Below are 16,214 nucleotides of genomic sequence, written 5' to 3'. Positions count from 1 at the left end.
TCATTTTAAAAGATCTCTGGAATTTATGTACGTGGGGGTGTTGTCATAAAATTTAACAAAGTGTGACCAGAAAACAATTGCTATTTTTGCCAATGTTCCAGGACAGATGAAGAATCTTTGCAGAGTGCATATGCTCCAGTTTTGCTGGACGATGAGACGTGGAACAAATTAGAAGAACTGGTCAAAACTGAGAACACCTCAACTCAAATCACAAGGAGGCTGACTTGGGTGTACGGCTTCATTGCTGGAATAGTGGCGGCAATAGTGCTAAACTTGATTGCATCTCTTGTTATTGGTAATTAAACAGCATCTTTTTAACAATCGCCTCCCTTACTGAAAAAGTAGAGGACATTTTTGAGTAGAATCCTAGCGAGCAATTTATTGGCCAAATTAGAAATCATCTGAACTTTTGTCTTTTTGGAAATCTTGAGTACTAGGTTAATCTATTAGTGAATATGGTGTCCCTTTTTTTCACTCTTATTCATTTAACCCCTCTATCATTTCACTCCGATTTTCATCTTTTATGTAATTGGGACAGTTGAATTAGTGAAATGATCATTTGGCCATGCCGTGCGAGCCATGGCCAAGCCTCAGCGGCCCTTGAGTCTTGATATGAAACTATCACAACCGAGCAAGGGATTAATTTATTCGATTAATAATGACAAAACATGCCTTTAATGTCGACTGCTAATTGGTGTGATGAAACGATAGAGGGGTTAAATTATATGGGATTAAGATATGCGGGTTTAAATAAATTGGAGTGAAATGAAATAGAACCATTGAAAATAGTTTATAAGGGGCATTTCTCTATTAGGTACCACAAGTGAGGCAATTTTTGAAATGATCCATTAAGAAATAGCAATCAGAAAAACATTAGCTAACATTACAATTTGTCAATTTCAACGGGCAGTTTAAGTGAACTTGTTATCATAGATGCATATATCGCTTACGCTTTGAATATGGTAAGAGACTGTATTTAGTTCCAATTGAAAAACAAAATTGATGTATTGTAGCTCCTTTTAATTTATCTATATATGAATGTCTAAATGATACGTACCTCTCCTGTCATTCAAAATTATTATCAACTGAAAGAATAGTGTTACAGAATTTGGATCTTTTCCGTTTGTGCCCCCAATACTTTATGCTCCCCCAATTAAATAGCACTTGTCATTACATGGCAAATCATTATGCAAAAATATTGCACGTGCTTCGGGGGTTGCAAATAATATGCACCCACTAAGCTGGAGGGGGCACAAACGGAAAAGATCCAAAAAATTTTAAAATATTTGAGTAAGCAATGTCATTATGTATACTAACATACTTTTGAAAGGCGATTCTCTTCAACGTCATACGCAAACGAGTCGATTGTTACAGCATTGCGGGGATAAAGCATAGCCAAAATGCACTCAAGTTTCAGTCCAAAAAAACTCTGTTCTTTTCAAATAGAACAACACGTAAATAATCCATCATTTCTTGTCAATTTAAATATCGCTTTCATTCAACTATTAGCTCAGTCTTGTCATTTTTTGTCACAAACTTCACTAACGCTCCGTTCTGTGGCCTATTAGTGAAATTTTTCCCTTTCCACTCCAAAATTTTTCCAACGACGAACTCTAATTTGGTCCAGGAGCTGAAGTCTGCATCTGGCATGAACTTGCGGTTCATTGGGGTGTCCAAGGTAACCGGTAGAATTGCAAGGACTGTGGCACCTTCTGGAAGTCCGGATCCAGGTTCTGCTAGGGATTTTGTCAGTTGGTGAACGGCCGCTTTCGCCATTCCATAACCGAGCATTCCCGGGGTTCCGCCAAGAGACGGAACGGCGCCTGTGAGCTGCAGAAGACCACCCTTCGGGTTGAGAAATTTGGCAGCTGAAACGCAAATCATTAAAAAAAATTCAAGCTTATTGTTGCGAATTTAAGATAAAAATGATGGACTTTCTCTGCAGACAGTCAAAGAATAATAAACAATAAAGCCACAATGTTACGTTTTTTATCAGTTTTTCTTGGAAATTTGAAAAAATCTCATATTTACCTGTCCTTGAGCCCACATTTCAGGAGTGTTTTCGAGAAGCACAGCACAAAGAAGTGCAAAGGAATGCAAAGACCTCAGAAATGAATAGCGTTGAATTTTTTAAAACATAGCAGCTTCTTGCAGTCCACTCCAGTCAAATTCTTGTCCATTTATGACAAGGAAATTTTCAAAAAAGACTAGCCATATAATGCTGTATAGACGAGCACTGTATTGTTTTCTCCATCAATCTGTTTTCAAAGGAGAACAAGCCAAGCTCTAGATAATATGTGATTTTGGTCTTGATCGGACTTTTATACGCATTTAAAACAAGCTCAAGAACGCAAAGAGTTTTACGTGTCGTAGTGAAAATCATTTGAGTTTTTTCACTGGCTGTATGCTAAGATTTTCTAACTCGCACAACTTTTCCATGTCATTAATAAAAACTTTCTTCAGATATTAATGGTTCGAAAAACTTGTTGAAACATTGCTCGCAAAATATTGCGCGCCAAAATACTCATTTTGTGTTCAACCGTTTATAATGTGAAATAAGCTGCAATTCTCTGATTGAAGGAAAATTAAAATAAAATTCAATGTTATTACTCAAAACAAATCTTTGAGTAATCTTGCTTCCCCTCTAGGGAAATGAAAGATTCAGAAACTATCAAAATTTTGTCATTCAACAAGAACTAAACGAGTTTTACTATTTTTAGGGGTACATATCGAGCGGTGTTCCCTCAGTGATACGTAAATTATCTAAACTAACAGGCCCATTAAACCGGTAATTGTAATTCTTAAAAATTTATGCGACCATCCCAATACTGATTTCAACAATGCATTAACCGATTACATAAAAATTTTATACATTCCTAAATGAGCGCAATAGTTAGAAACATTGGGCAGAATTGCCAAATCTGAATATAAAGAGAAGTTTAATTTGTGTTCTGCTCTCATGAGAATCCACACCTCTGAAAACAATTCCCAAAAAAAAACAAATTGGGGGTGGGATAATTGCAGCATGCCTGCGCGGTATGCTATGAAAATCACAAACAGCTTGAAACAATGTCCAAACCTCTTATAAAGGATTTATAACTTTGAAATACCAAATTTCTTCCAATGAAAACTTCATTTTCAAAAAACTGTTTGGAAAGCATATCAACCTGCAGCAGAAGATAATCTATATCACTCACAGACCGAGAAAATGAAAGCAAACAAACATAAACAAAAATCCAATCCATCAATCAAAAACTTTGAGAAAAATTTTTGACCTAAAGCAATTAAGAAAAACCTTCCCATTGTAAGCAGAAAAACGTACAGGTTTAACTTCAAAAAAACATACCCAGCAAAAAAAGGTAAAAAAGAGAAAATCTAGTGACTGGAATTTCGCAAAGAACCCAAAAAATCCGGATTGAAGCCCAGCTTTTGTTTGTCTCTTAACAATGTTATTGCAATCTGATAAATAAGGAGGAGAGATGAGGACAGCTAGGAGAAAAAAACTTAAGAGATCAAAGTGCGAACACACAAAAAAGAAGAGAAACAAAAGATAGTGAGATGAAGCAGAAGGACAATTTTTTTAATAGCGCATACAGCGAGACAAAAAAAATAAACAAAAAAGTAAAAAAAAGAATGAAAAGAAAAGGAAAGAAACGTAAGTAAAGTAAAAGAGAGACAGAAAGAGAGAATAAAGGGGAACAGGGCAGAAACAGATTGAAATCAAGAGACGTAACAAATTGAAAAAGAAAGAAATCGGAATAAACAATGCAAAATGAGGATCAACGGAATAAAATGGAGAGAGAGAAACGGAACGAGATAGCCCTACACTCAAACACATAAACACATCCACACGTATATAGGAAGAGAAAGAGGAGAGAGAGTGAGAGAGAGAGAGAGAGAGAGAGAGAGAGAGATGAAAAGAGAAGTTATAGGGCAAAATGAAAGTCAGGGACAAATTTAACAACCGAGCAAAAAATGAAATGCATTAAGAGTTAAAAAACGTGGAGGTACAGTGAGAAAAGCAGCGAAAAAGAAATAAACGAAAAAACAGAGCAAAAATTATACAGAAAAACATAGAAGTAGAGAAAAATTGGAGATAAGGAAAGAAAAATTAACTAGACCTGACACAAAGAAAAAACTACTTGAAAACAGTTTTTGTAGCACTGCGGCAGTCAGTTAGCGGATAGTTTTGTTGCTGCTTTTATGAATGAAAAAATAGCGCATAAATATAAATTAGCTGACAAGTTACTAAGAAGTTGTGATATATTTTTCTGTTTGAGAGACAATTCCATTTTGAGAAAAATATTGATGTGATTAATCTGTAAGCGGCTTTTACAATATTCTCAAGAAGAATGACATAAACTCAATCGAATTTATCTCCTTCAATTGAATTTGATGACGGGTTTTGTAAAAGCAAGGAAAGTATTTTTGAGGGTTAGATAAATCACACGTTACCAAATATATATCATGGGAATTTAAAAAGTGATTCACAAAAAATAAATTACGTTTCGCTCATGGTTGATATTGGAAAAGGGAAAAATGAAATCAAAAAACAAATTTCAAGTGAGCGTGAAAACATATATTTGAAACGTCCACAGCATAATCAAAAACAAAAAGAAAGACGATAATAGCGCGCTATTGTGGCTGTTATTTGAAAAGCAAGCAAAACAAGGTGTAGAGAAAAAAAGCGGGAAATAAGTGGGTACCCAGTCAAACACGTAGAATACAGCAAGAGAGGGACAGAGAGGGAGACAGGATTAAAAACAGGGAAAAAATGAGAGAGAGAGAGAGAGAGAGAGAGAGAGAGAGAGAGAGAGAGAGAGAGACGAGAAACAAAAAGGAGCGAAGAAATTAGAAACATAGAAAAAGAAATAGGATTTTACAAAAAGAGATAATACAAAAGAATGAATGAATAAACAGTAAGAGCAAGAGACAGAACGCAAAAACTTATGGAGTAAAAGAGATAATTAGACCAAAATAGGGTGAAAAAGAAGCAAGTGAACAAAAAAACTTCGGAGTCATTAAAGATGGGGAGTAAGAAACAACTTGAATCGAGTGATGGACAGGAAGAATCAAAGAGAGAAGGAGAGAAAACAAGAGAGAGAGAGAGAGAGAAAGAGAGACAGAGAAAAAGAGAGAGAGAAAAAGAGAGAGAGAGAGACAGAGGGAGAAAGAAAGAGAGAGAAACAAAAGGGGGGATAGAAAGATACGATAGGAGAAGACACGTAGAACTAATTCTGTTGATCGCACAAAAAAACGTCGCGGGGTGATCAGTCAAATCAACAGCAGGGCTAATATATCTGTATTAACTCTCTTTTCAAAGCAGAAAAAAATTTAAGATATAAAACAGGAAAAAGAAAAAAAATTGTGGGCAAAAAATCAATAGATTTTACATCTACTCTGTAAAAGCAAGGAAAGTATTTTTGAGAGTTAGATAAATCACACGAGACCAAATACATATCAAGGGAAAATAAAAAGTGGGGCAATAAAAAGAAATTATGTTTCGCTCATGGTTGATATTGGAAAAGGGAAAAATTAAATCAAAAAACAATTTTTAAGTTAGCGTGAAAACATACATTTGAAACGTCGACAGCATAATCAAAAACAAAAAAGACGATAATAGCGCGCTATTGTGGCTGTTTTTTGATAAGCTAGCAAAACAAGGTGTAGAGAACAAAAAAGCGGGAAATAAGAGGGTACCCAGCCAAACACGTAGAATACAGCAAGAGAGGGAGACAGGATTAAAATTAGGGAAAGAATGAGAGAGAGAGACGAGAAACAAAAGGGAGCGAAGAAATTAGAAACATAGAATAAGAAATAGGATCTTACAAAAAAGATAATACCGAAGAATGAGTGAATAAACAGTAAGAGCAAGAGACAGAACGCAAAAACTTATAGAGTAAAAAAGATAATTAGAGCGAAAAAGGGTGAAAAAGAAGCAAGTGAACAAAAAAACGACGGAGTCAATAAAGATGGGGAGTAAGAAATGACTTTAGACGAGTGATGGACAGACAGAATCAAAGAGAGAAGGAGAGAAAACAAGAGAGAGAGAGAGAGAGAGAGAGAGAGAGAGAGAGAGAAAGAGAGAAACAGAGGGAGAAAAAAAGAGAGAAACAAAAGGAGGGATAGAAAGATACGATAGAAGAAGACACGGAGAACTAATTCTGTTTATCGCACAAAAAAACGTCGTGGGGTGATCAATCAAATCAACAGCAATGCTAATATATCTGCATTAACTCTCGTTCAAAAGCAGATAAAAAAAATAAAGATAAGGAAACTGGAAAGTGAAAAAAAAGATTGCGGGGAAAACATCAATAGAAGGTAGTTCAGGTATATGATGAAACAGAGGAACAATTACAAAGTGAAAAAAATCAAAAGTCATAAAAACAAAGAAATGAGGAAGATAGATAGAGAGAGGGAGAGAAATAAGAAACCAAATGACAAACAAATGAAAAGAGGCGGAAAGAGGGGAGAGAAAAAGAGTTGAGAAAACAAAAAACGACGAGAAAGAGAATGAGAGAAAAGATTGAACGCAAGTGAAGGAGAGAAGGAGAAAAAAGAGAGACGGAGAGATGCAGATGAAAAGCCAGAAAAGATGAAGTATCATAACAAAATGAGCAGAAAATAAGCAACGAGAGAAACAAGACACTCTGAGAAAAAATTACATGAAAAGACATAATTAAGAGCAAATCTAGAGAAAAATTAGCTGCCAAAGCTTTGTAGACTTGCAATCTCAGAAAACTGAACGAAGAGAAATTTACTTTCCCAGCCAATTACTGAGATATCATGTTCTTGCAAGGAAAATGTCTAAATTTGGCCCTAATTCTTTTATCAATTACCACATGATGGTTCTTTGAAACAAAATTAGCGAACATCATTTTGAGACTGAACGTAAGTTTTGAGCGTGCTATAAGTCACCCGTGACCAAAAATTGAATCAAGCGATTAAACAAAAATTTCGTTCCAATAAGAGTGAAACACGACGGCACGCACGCCATAGGTCAAAAACATTCGCGTGAATGCTTGAACAAAAAGCGGATTTGAAGTTAATGTAACCTCATATAGTAGCACCGAAAATCTTAAAGACAAGATAAAAAATCAGGCGACAGCCAAAAATAGCTTAGCTTTTGTTAAATAAGTGAAGAAATGGAAGGATGCTTTGCTATGCTATTTAACCCATTATAGGTTACATAACTGCAATTTAAAAAACACATGGAACTTTTTGTAATCTCTTAATGTACGTAGTGCATTGCGGCTTAAATCACAGCTAACTTCACTAAATGGATTCCCTGCGCTAAATACACTTCTAAAGCGTGTATAAAGTTCAAGATTTAAATGCTGCCGGCGTTCTAAAACTTGCCAAAAACGTTTTTCAAGCAAGGTTGACTCTGTTCAATAAAATTCAGAATTTTGGCTGTCTCTAACTGTATGTCTCCGCGGCTTAGGTCTCCGCGGTTCTCGATTAATGCCAGATTTTCTCAGCAGCTTAATCAGTGACGCAACCTATGCGAAACCTATTTTAACTTCTTTGTATTAAATTCTTTGTAAATACGAACTGTAACGCTTCAACAATGAGACCTGCTGATTTATTTGAACTTCTTTGTAAATATCAATTGTAACGCTTCAACAATGAAACCTGCTGAATTACTTTGACTTCTTTGTAAATACCAACTGTAAATAATAGCATCTGAATTTATTATTTAAAAGCATAAAAAAACCTATGCGAAACAACCTTATGCATCCAAATATCAAACCGACCAATTTGGGCGCAAATTAGCGATGACCAAACACTCTGTTTCCACATAGAGTCGCAACTCTTTACCAGATTCTGATCCGCCGCATTTCCACCCGCCCATCCTCCCGCAACACATGTGATCAAGTCCAATCTTTCATCCTTGTTGGCTAATTGCGACCTCTCTAATTGGCTAATCACCTCGATGCTTTGTTTCGACCAATCAGTTAACTCGGTAACTTTAACGTTAAAATTAGCTTCTGGATTTGGCAGTAAGTCGACTGAAATGACGTAATAGTTTTCAGATTTAAGTTTTGTGATAAAAGTTTTGCCAAGAGCGCCACAACCGCCGTAAACAAGAGCTGTTTTGTTGTTTTCTTCCGACATTGAATATATGCTGCTGGTAGCTTGAACTGATGTGATACAAATGAAGTGAAGAAACACTCCTTTTACGCTGCTCCAAGAAAGCGAATTGTAGGTCAAAGTGATTATTGTCAAATTAAATTTAGGAGAGCTATTACCCTTAAATAGCGCGTGCACTATTGTGAATGCGATTAAAATGATAATCGCCGAATTGGCCGACAGGGGCTTTGGCCGATTACAGAAAAAAAGAAAGTTTAATCGACAGCCCGCCGACCGCACCTCAGTTGAACTGGTTGGGCAAATATGTGGTATTTTATGCAAACAACTTATACGACCATACAATCAGTATCAAGCTGTCGGCTAAATTTCTTCAGCGTTACTCTTATCGGCTACACCCCCTTTCGGTCAATATTCCTTGCACCATTTAAAACTGAAGACCAACGATAATAATTCGTATTCAAAGAACAATATATCTACTCCCCATGGTATACATAGAATGCATTAATCTAATGGCGTGTTCTGCTCCGGGTAAACAGCAGCTGCTGTTAAGAAGATTAAAATTGTTTGTTTTGATGTGAGTCAGACAAAAGGCGTATGTCTGGGGGTTAATGGTATCAGCCCATGATATAGATACGAAATAGAAATAAATGCAACTAACATCTAATGAACAGATCTAAGTTTCCGCAAAATTTGCCTTTATTTGACCGCGTTTGCTACTGGACGAACTATTAATTCCGTGTTTTTGCCTACCATAGTGCGATCAGTCTGATCATAAAATTGTAAGGTTTTGATTGAAGGTCGCTAACTGTCCAGCCAAAATCTTGTCAACTTTGCCTTTTTTTAAGACAATTGCTTTGACGGAGGTTCTCATTGGAGTTCGATATCCACTTCCACTATTATACTTTAAAACACAATAGAGCATTAACATTTTTCTGTTGACTCTTGGAAGCGAATCATGAAAACTAAACATTTCCTTTAATTCTTTTCAAGCTCTGTAGAATTATATTTTTTTTACTTTGACTATATTGCAATTGTGGCGCGTACTAAAAAAACGCTCATCATGAACAAAGGAAAAATTCAAGGAAACAATGCAAATCTGTCTGAATTATTGAAAAAATTTTAGCTGCTTCTATGCAGATTTGCCAGGCCTTTAGCTTTTTATAAGTAATCGAATCACTACAGCAAAATCCATTTCTCAAAAATAGCAAAATGTTGACTCAACACGTCTTGTCTTAAGGAGCACCCCGATATTGAAAAACTCAAGCAGGCTGGATGATCATTAACACTACTTGGCATTCACAAGTACATTCAGCTTTGAGCAAACAATTGTAAATTAATTTAACTAATGACAATTTGAACAAATTTTTTCAAATTGTTTCCAAAAGCTTTCTTTCGATAAAATATAAAAGTAAGAGATCTCAAATCTAATTTAAGGAGTTAGTTGAACGCGCTGGTATACTCAAGTTAAAATAATTCACCAATGGTCTAAAATTTTAATTCTGCTTAATAGTTGAAGCATTTAGTAAGAAATAGGAAAGTTTTGCGAGAATCCTGGGAGATGATTTTTGTATTCCGGGACGTTTTTTGTATTCCAATCGCAGTGACAAAAACAGTTTTTTTCACTGAATTTTGTAGAACAAAGTGGCAACGGAGAAACAACAGATAAATTCTTTCAGTTTTGATTTGTCAGCTTTATTTGAATGATTCATTTCTCGTGTATGTTTGTCGGCTGTAAAATTAGGTGAAGTTAAAAAGCGAAATCTCCCCAAACTAAATTTTTTCTTAACAAACAAAGCTCTAAACTTTTATTAAACGACTATTTCGATAGTATTTTCTCACAGAGACATTTACAATAAGTATCACGAATGGAACGAGAGCTAAATGATTAAAAACGAAAATGAATATCAAGTACGTTTTTATTATTTATCCAAAAAATTGAAAACAATGCAAAAATTACGAAATAAATAACATGCTAATCAAGATCTGATATTGGAAAAAAATGACCGAGCACTGCGGAAAATTTTTTTCCCTCTGTGATTCCTGGTGATATATTTATTCATTTATTTACTGTTGCAGTAAAATTTATTGGATGTCTTTAAATTAGTTCAATTACTTTCACCTTACTTTCACCTTCACTAACTTTGTTCAATTTGTTTATCATATGATTTCATTCCACTGTCTGATAGTTTCCCGTTTCGTGATCAGACATGTCTGATCACGTATTCACGTTGTGCCCAAGCGGCTCCAATTTGTTAAATTCATTCTGCCTAATTTATGCAACTCAATTCAGTTTGCAAAACTGTCTCTTGTTCTCCCGCTCCGCAAGTAAGCGAAACAAAAGTAAAAGTAGATCTCGCTCCGCGAATAGCTCATAAACATTCCATCTGCATACTCGCACCGCGAATCACCACAGCAAAATAATAAAGTACGACATGGCGCAGTCAGCAACGAAAAGAACACCTCTTGGAATCGACCCTTTCTGGGACAAACCGACACCGGACCCACCACTTCGCTGGGAGAAGTGGAGAGTTCAATACAAATTAGCACTCTTAGCCAAAGAGAATATCATTTTGGACACGCTACTCGGCCCAAAGCCTGATATGGTGGAGCTACCCTTGGAACCCATCTATGAAGAGACTATTGTGGGTGCATCTGCACAATCAGAGAGGGAAAGGAACGCGCGCAACGCGCAACAAAAGATGAATTGGCAAAACAAATGCCAACGACTCATCGAGGTAGGCATAATGTGTGGTGACAAACCGTGGTCGTTGGCGGACCGAAAACAAGTATCCCTTCTCTACTTGAGTATTGGAATAGAGGGACGCCGTATCTTAAATTGTAAGAACCCGCAAATTATGATAGATACACTATCAACACTTGATTTCTGGAAAATCGTAGAAGAAGCATTCATCCGCCCGCGTAACATAACATTCGATAGACACGTCTTTCTGATCACAAAACAACTCAGGGGGAAAACTATTGAACACTTCTACGGTAAATTAAAAGAACTGGCAGAAAACTGCGACTTTGAGAACAAAGAAGAAACTCTGATACGCGATGTGTTCATCACAAACCTAATCGACCCCGAGATTCAAAAAGAGCTACTAAAACAAACTGTGGAACCACGTCAGGCATTGGAATTAGCAATCAACATGGAACTCGGAATGCGAAATTAACACCAAATTCAACAGCATAACAAAATTGTTGTCCCGGCGAACGTAAATGCCGTCCAATCCAACAACAATCCACGAAGACCGTATTGGCAGAACAACAATAACAATGTTGCAAAACAGAATAATAGATCAACACTCTATTGTTCCAACTGTGGCGGAGTTTGGCTCCCAAATCATCGCGAAAAATGCATCGCAAAAGGAAAGACATGCAACAATTGCGGATTGCTAAACCACTTTGCGAAAGTCTGCCGCAAACAACAAAAGACCATCAACACAAAACCACAAGATCCCAAGAAAAAGATGGTTCGGGTAGTGGAAGAAGATCCACATCCAGAGGACTCAGTAAACTTTGTTCAACCGCCAAAACTCTATGAATCTGATTACAGCAGCGGCGAAGAGGACAACACAGTTGCCATGATTGAATCCGCAGTAGAGAAAGTTGAACCCCTCAATATGCCACTCAAGATTGGAAACGTTAATACAACTCTGCTCGTGGACTCCGGGAGTGCATGCAGTATATTGCATCATTCACTCGCGTCGCAAGTAGTACAGAACAGCCCCCGCGCTTTCTGGATCCACGAATCGTCACCAGCACAACTACGAAATTTCTCTAACGAGCCAATACAGGTACTGGGAAAAATCCAAGCTCCGATCACAAGCAAAGGATGGGTATCGACACAGCAACCTTCACCATTGTTGCTGACGGCTTAAAGTCCTTAATAGGTCGTGATTTGTTCGACCAACTTGGACTTGCAGTAACACAATCTACACTTCAAAAAGACGAAGAAACAGTGATGCCGGAGGAAATAATGCCCGATGACAAATGGATAAGTGGCTAACGAAGCGACATTGAAGTCGAAAAGGGCATGACACGCGTCACAACGGAAGCAAGCGCAAGAGAGAGGGCAAGCACGGATGGCGAATCCAGATTCCTCAAAACAAAAGCAATCCGCCCCATTCCCCTAAAAGAACGATCGGTAGAATTAAACTTGGCTCGCAAAATTCACGGCAAAAGGCGATCCAAGAAGAAACTAGAAGGTCTTTATGAGGTTCTCGCACCGGGGTTGCACATCCTCAAAGTAAGCCCGACCACATCGACCATCAAGGAGCCGGGCAAACAAATTGTTACCGTCCGCAATAGCGATATTGCCAAATTCGGCACCCAACAGGAGAGACAGACTCCATTAAAAGTATATGCTGACAGACGCGGGCCATGTTCTGGAGAGAAAGTCGTCGAAGAGCTGATCCACAGCCACATTAAAGATTTCACCCGGAAGCAAAAGGGTGATAAAAAAATGAAACACAGGAAGAGAGAGCCGGGCAGCGGAGTCTCTTCACAACGTTCAAACATTTCACGCGCGATGCGGGGGCGAGTTCCAAAATTGCCAAATTTTGCCGCAATCCGAAACCCACAACCTCCACTCGCGATCAGCGAACCCACTACAAATGCGCCTACCAATCCACCCGCAACAGCATCTTCAACACGATCATCAGACCGTAATAGGCGAAGCCCGTCTTATTATGGTTTCGAACTATCACCTCCAGCATCAGACATCCTACCACCACCTAAACAACCCCGACGAGCCAGGGATGTCGAAAATTTTGCACCACCTGTCACAGTTGTCGAATCGGTGCAACAAATCTTGGAAACCCAACCCGAAGAGCAAAACGTGTCACCCCAGATTGGTTCTGTCTCGCCTCCCGCGGTACGAAATACACCTTTGCTAGAGATGGACACCCCGACATTGGCTAGAACAATGACTGCTCTTGATGCAGAGGAACAAGATTTTGAAAATGAAGATTGGACCTTGTAAAACTCGAAAACTGAAAAGACATTTTATATTGTATTAATCATCGTATTTTTAGTTATGATAACCAGCAAATATATTGATATTATCTATTTAACCGGGGACCTTGTATTAATTTGTAAATATTGTTATTATTAATTATATCTGAAAAATTGTATATTACAATTTTTCTTCTTGCTGTGAAGGGTATGTGATACCTGGTGATATATTTATTCATTTATTTAATTGTTGCAGTAAAATTTATTGGATGTCTTTAAATTAGTTCAATTACTTTCACCTTACTTTCACCTTCACTAACTTTGTTCAATTTGTTTATCATATGATTTCATTCCACTGTCTGATAGTTTCCCGTTTCGTGATCAGACATGTCTGATCACGTATTCACGTTGTGCCCAAGCGGCTCCAATTTGTTAAATTCATTCTGCCTAATTTATGCAACTCAATTCAGTTTGCAAAACTGTCTCTTGTTCTCCCGCTCCGCAAGTAAGCGAAACAAAAGTAAAAGTAGATCTCGCTCCCCATAAACATTCCGTCTGCATAATCGCACCGCGAATCACCACAGCAAAATAATAATGTACGACACCCCCAAAGCATGACCGTTTTCTTGAAACTTTTCTGTTATTCATAAAAAACTTTGAAAAAATACATCGTATCAGCATAGTTCTGCTCAATTTCTTTAAGATCTACAAAATTGATTTCACTCTCCGACTTAGTTTCATTTTCCTGCGAAAATTTTTCAGAATAAAAATTTAGAAACTCTACGAAAAAATTTAAATATTGTTTGAGGGCTGCATCACTTATGCTTAAATGTTTCTCACACGGTTTAAAAAGTGTGTAATGTTGTTGTAGAACTGTTATATGCAAGGCATGCTTGAGTTTCAAAAAATTTGATCGCATTTTTGTCAAACCAGTTTGAAAAAGCAAGAAAACGTTTAAAAAAATTTCATAAAAATTTTGTCTGATTCTTTTTCTACTTTATATTTTTAGCAAATCGAAAGTGACATTGATGTGAATTTTCTTGGTTCTTGAATAGAGCATGGATGTGAAATTTTCTTGGTTCTAAGAATGTAAGAATTACTATTAAGACAACACATTGCTCAATCACATCGGAAAAAAGTAGAGATCCAAACCGGAGTCAAACGCTCTCTATTAGAGTGTTTTTTGGTGTACTATGATTGTTGATTGTTGGGGGTTTCCAAAAAAACATAAAATTTGACAATTTTTAAATTGTTCAATTGCTGCAAATTATTATTGCTATATTAGTTATCTTTTTAACAACAGAGCAAGAACTGCCGGGGTAAATTTTGAAAAATTGAGCAACAATGCACAGTTATAACTAACAAAACTGAAATTTTCTTCTGAACTCTTATATCTGGTACTTCTTTCAAAATCCTTCCTATTTCTTAAAATTGATCAGATGCATATAGGTATTATTTGAACAATTTCATGAAAACTATAATCCCCGCAAGCCCTACAATCTATATTGTAGGATGTAACATTCTATTATAAGTCTTGTACCATATTGTTAAATCTTCAAGAGTCTTACAATATAGGTGAGATCCCAGAAGATAAGTGCCTTTGGCAGGATTCTTGAGAGCTATTGCAATATATGTCCCCGGAGGTTGGTGGCAGAGTAAATCAGCGCTGAATCAGTATAGAGACATTCTGTTTTTAGGATGGCCAGTACTCTGTTCAATTTACTCGGACCAGTCTTGACTTTTGAGTAATATTTATTGCATGAATAACAAAATGCTCAGCTTTACTCCCGCCAACAAATTTTGCTTTATTTGCGATTCGAACTTCCGCGTGGGTACTTGTAACATTTTATTTGCGTAGCAAGTCGTAGCCACTAAGCTAAGTGGACTTTATGGTAATTGCCTACAAACTAGCTTATATATAAGCAGTGTATATACTACTATATTAATTACCAGTTATAAGCTACAAAAGTATGACATTACTCTGCTCAGACTTAATTTTGGGGTATCAGTTATTTCCAGACTGTACAGGATAAGTTTTGCCTGGGCTAACACCATGACCTCAAAATAATCATAATGAAGAAGAACTTCACATAGAGAAACTTAAAATATTCTGAGATACAATGTTTCAGAACTGAATTAAGTTTTTACACTTGACATGTGCTGGTTCAGTGCAGAAATGCACTGAGACTCAAATCCGGGTCCCTGGTATTTTAAACAATCTCCATTATCTTTATTCTTTATTCTTTCTTTATTCTTTTCCATGAATAATTAAGTGCACTTAATTATTCAACGAAAAGCGCAAATCTGATAACACTTGTAAGCTTCAAATGAAAGAAGTGTTGGAAATTTGAGAGTTTGCATTTGGACTCTTTCTTCACTTGTAACAGTTATTTAACACATTCTATTGCTAAATTATTGTATCTCTTGGCTGATTGCCATCATTTGACATGGACTCAGAGATGACTACAACTATTAGCCTTGAATATCATGCATACGATATTGGCTACTTCTTTTTTGGAGGAGATGTTTACAGTGATAACTATGGTGATAACTATTACGGGTATTACTACAACTACGGATATGATGATGATGAGTATGATACCTACAATGACTTCGGTTACTACCACAGTAATGATCAGCATGGGCTACGAAATCTAATAGCAGCAGTACCCGAGGTAATTTGCGGTTAACTCAAACATGAAAATCATGAATCTTATGCCTCCTCGATCCCCCCCCCCCCCCCAACTCACCCCCAAAGTGGCAAAGGATCAACCGGCGTTGATGTTTTTTGTGTGTTTTTCAGATTCCGATATCAATTCTAACTGTCATTCTTAATCTGTACTGCGTGGTCTGCTTCGCAAGCTCGCAGGATCTTCGCAAGATGCAATACTTCTTAGTGTTTCTTCAAACATTGGTGGACTTCATTCTGTCTGGCTTGTTTGGTTGTGCCTTCTTCATCTATAAAGCGCGCTTGAGTCTGACAAAAATGTGCTTCAGTACATATGTCTATGCTTATATCGGCCAAGTAGAGTTTAAAAATAGCAAAATGGTTACATGACAATATCCCCCAATCTCTTTGATCTTTTCCTTCAATAATCCGATTACAAATTATATAGCACTCAATATTTCAAGGATGTTTATCATACTTAAGCAGACAAATT

The 16,214-nt window shown here is 36.9% G+C and overlaps 2 protein-coding genes across 2 annotated transcripts in view; both read right to left on the bottom strand.

Annotated features, from left to right (window-relative positions):
• LOC142342984 (uncharacterized) overlaps window positions 1–1,393 on the bottom strand; it is a 102,129-nt gene extending 100,736 nt beyond the window's left edge. The window contains exon 1 of the mRNA XM_075394667.1: window positions 1,322–1,393. Within this exon, the coding sequence (XP_075250782.1) occupies window positions 1,322–1,393 (72 nt within the window). The remainder of the gene's footprint in view (window positions 1–1,321) is intronic.
• Window positions 1,239–8,404, bottom strand: LOC142342164 (dihydropteridine reductase-like). The gene is made up of 2 exons (XM_075393372.1): window positions 7,758–8,404; window positions 1,239–1,868 (listed from the first exon to the last, which is right to left on the bottom strand). The coding sequence occupies exons 1-2, from the start codon at window positions 8,116–8,118 to the stop codon at window positions 1,495–1,497; spliced, it is 735 nt and encodes a 244-aa protein (XP_075249487.1). The 5' UTR covers window positions 8,119–8,404; the 3' UTR covers window positions 1,239–1,494.
• Window positions 8,405–16,214: the final 7,810 nt, after the last annotated feature.

Source organism: Convolutriloba macropyga, chromosome 7 (assembly GCF_964194025.1).
Source record: "Convolutriloba macropyga chromosome 7, txConMacr16.3, whole genome shotgun sequence".
Lineage (NCBI taxonomy): Eukaryota > Metazoa > Xenacoelomorpha > Acoela > Convolutidae > Convolutriloba > Convolutriloba macropyga.
Note: the sequence above shows the minus strand (reverse complement) of the source record. Positions and strands in the feature narration are given on the sequence as shown.

Bases quoted from the DNA above. Each gene is read 5' to 3' on its own strand.
- LOC142342164 (XM_075393372.1), bottom strand. From the start codon at position 8,118: ATGTCGGAAGAAAACAACAAAACAGCTCTTGTTTACGGCGGTTGTGGC. The intron at 1,869-7,757 runs GTCGGTTTGATA...TTTGCGTTTCAG, and splicing joins GCTAATTTGCGCCCAAATTG to CTGCCAAATTTCTCAACCCG.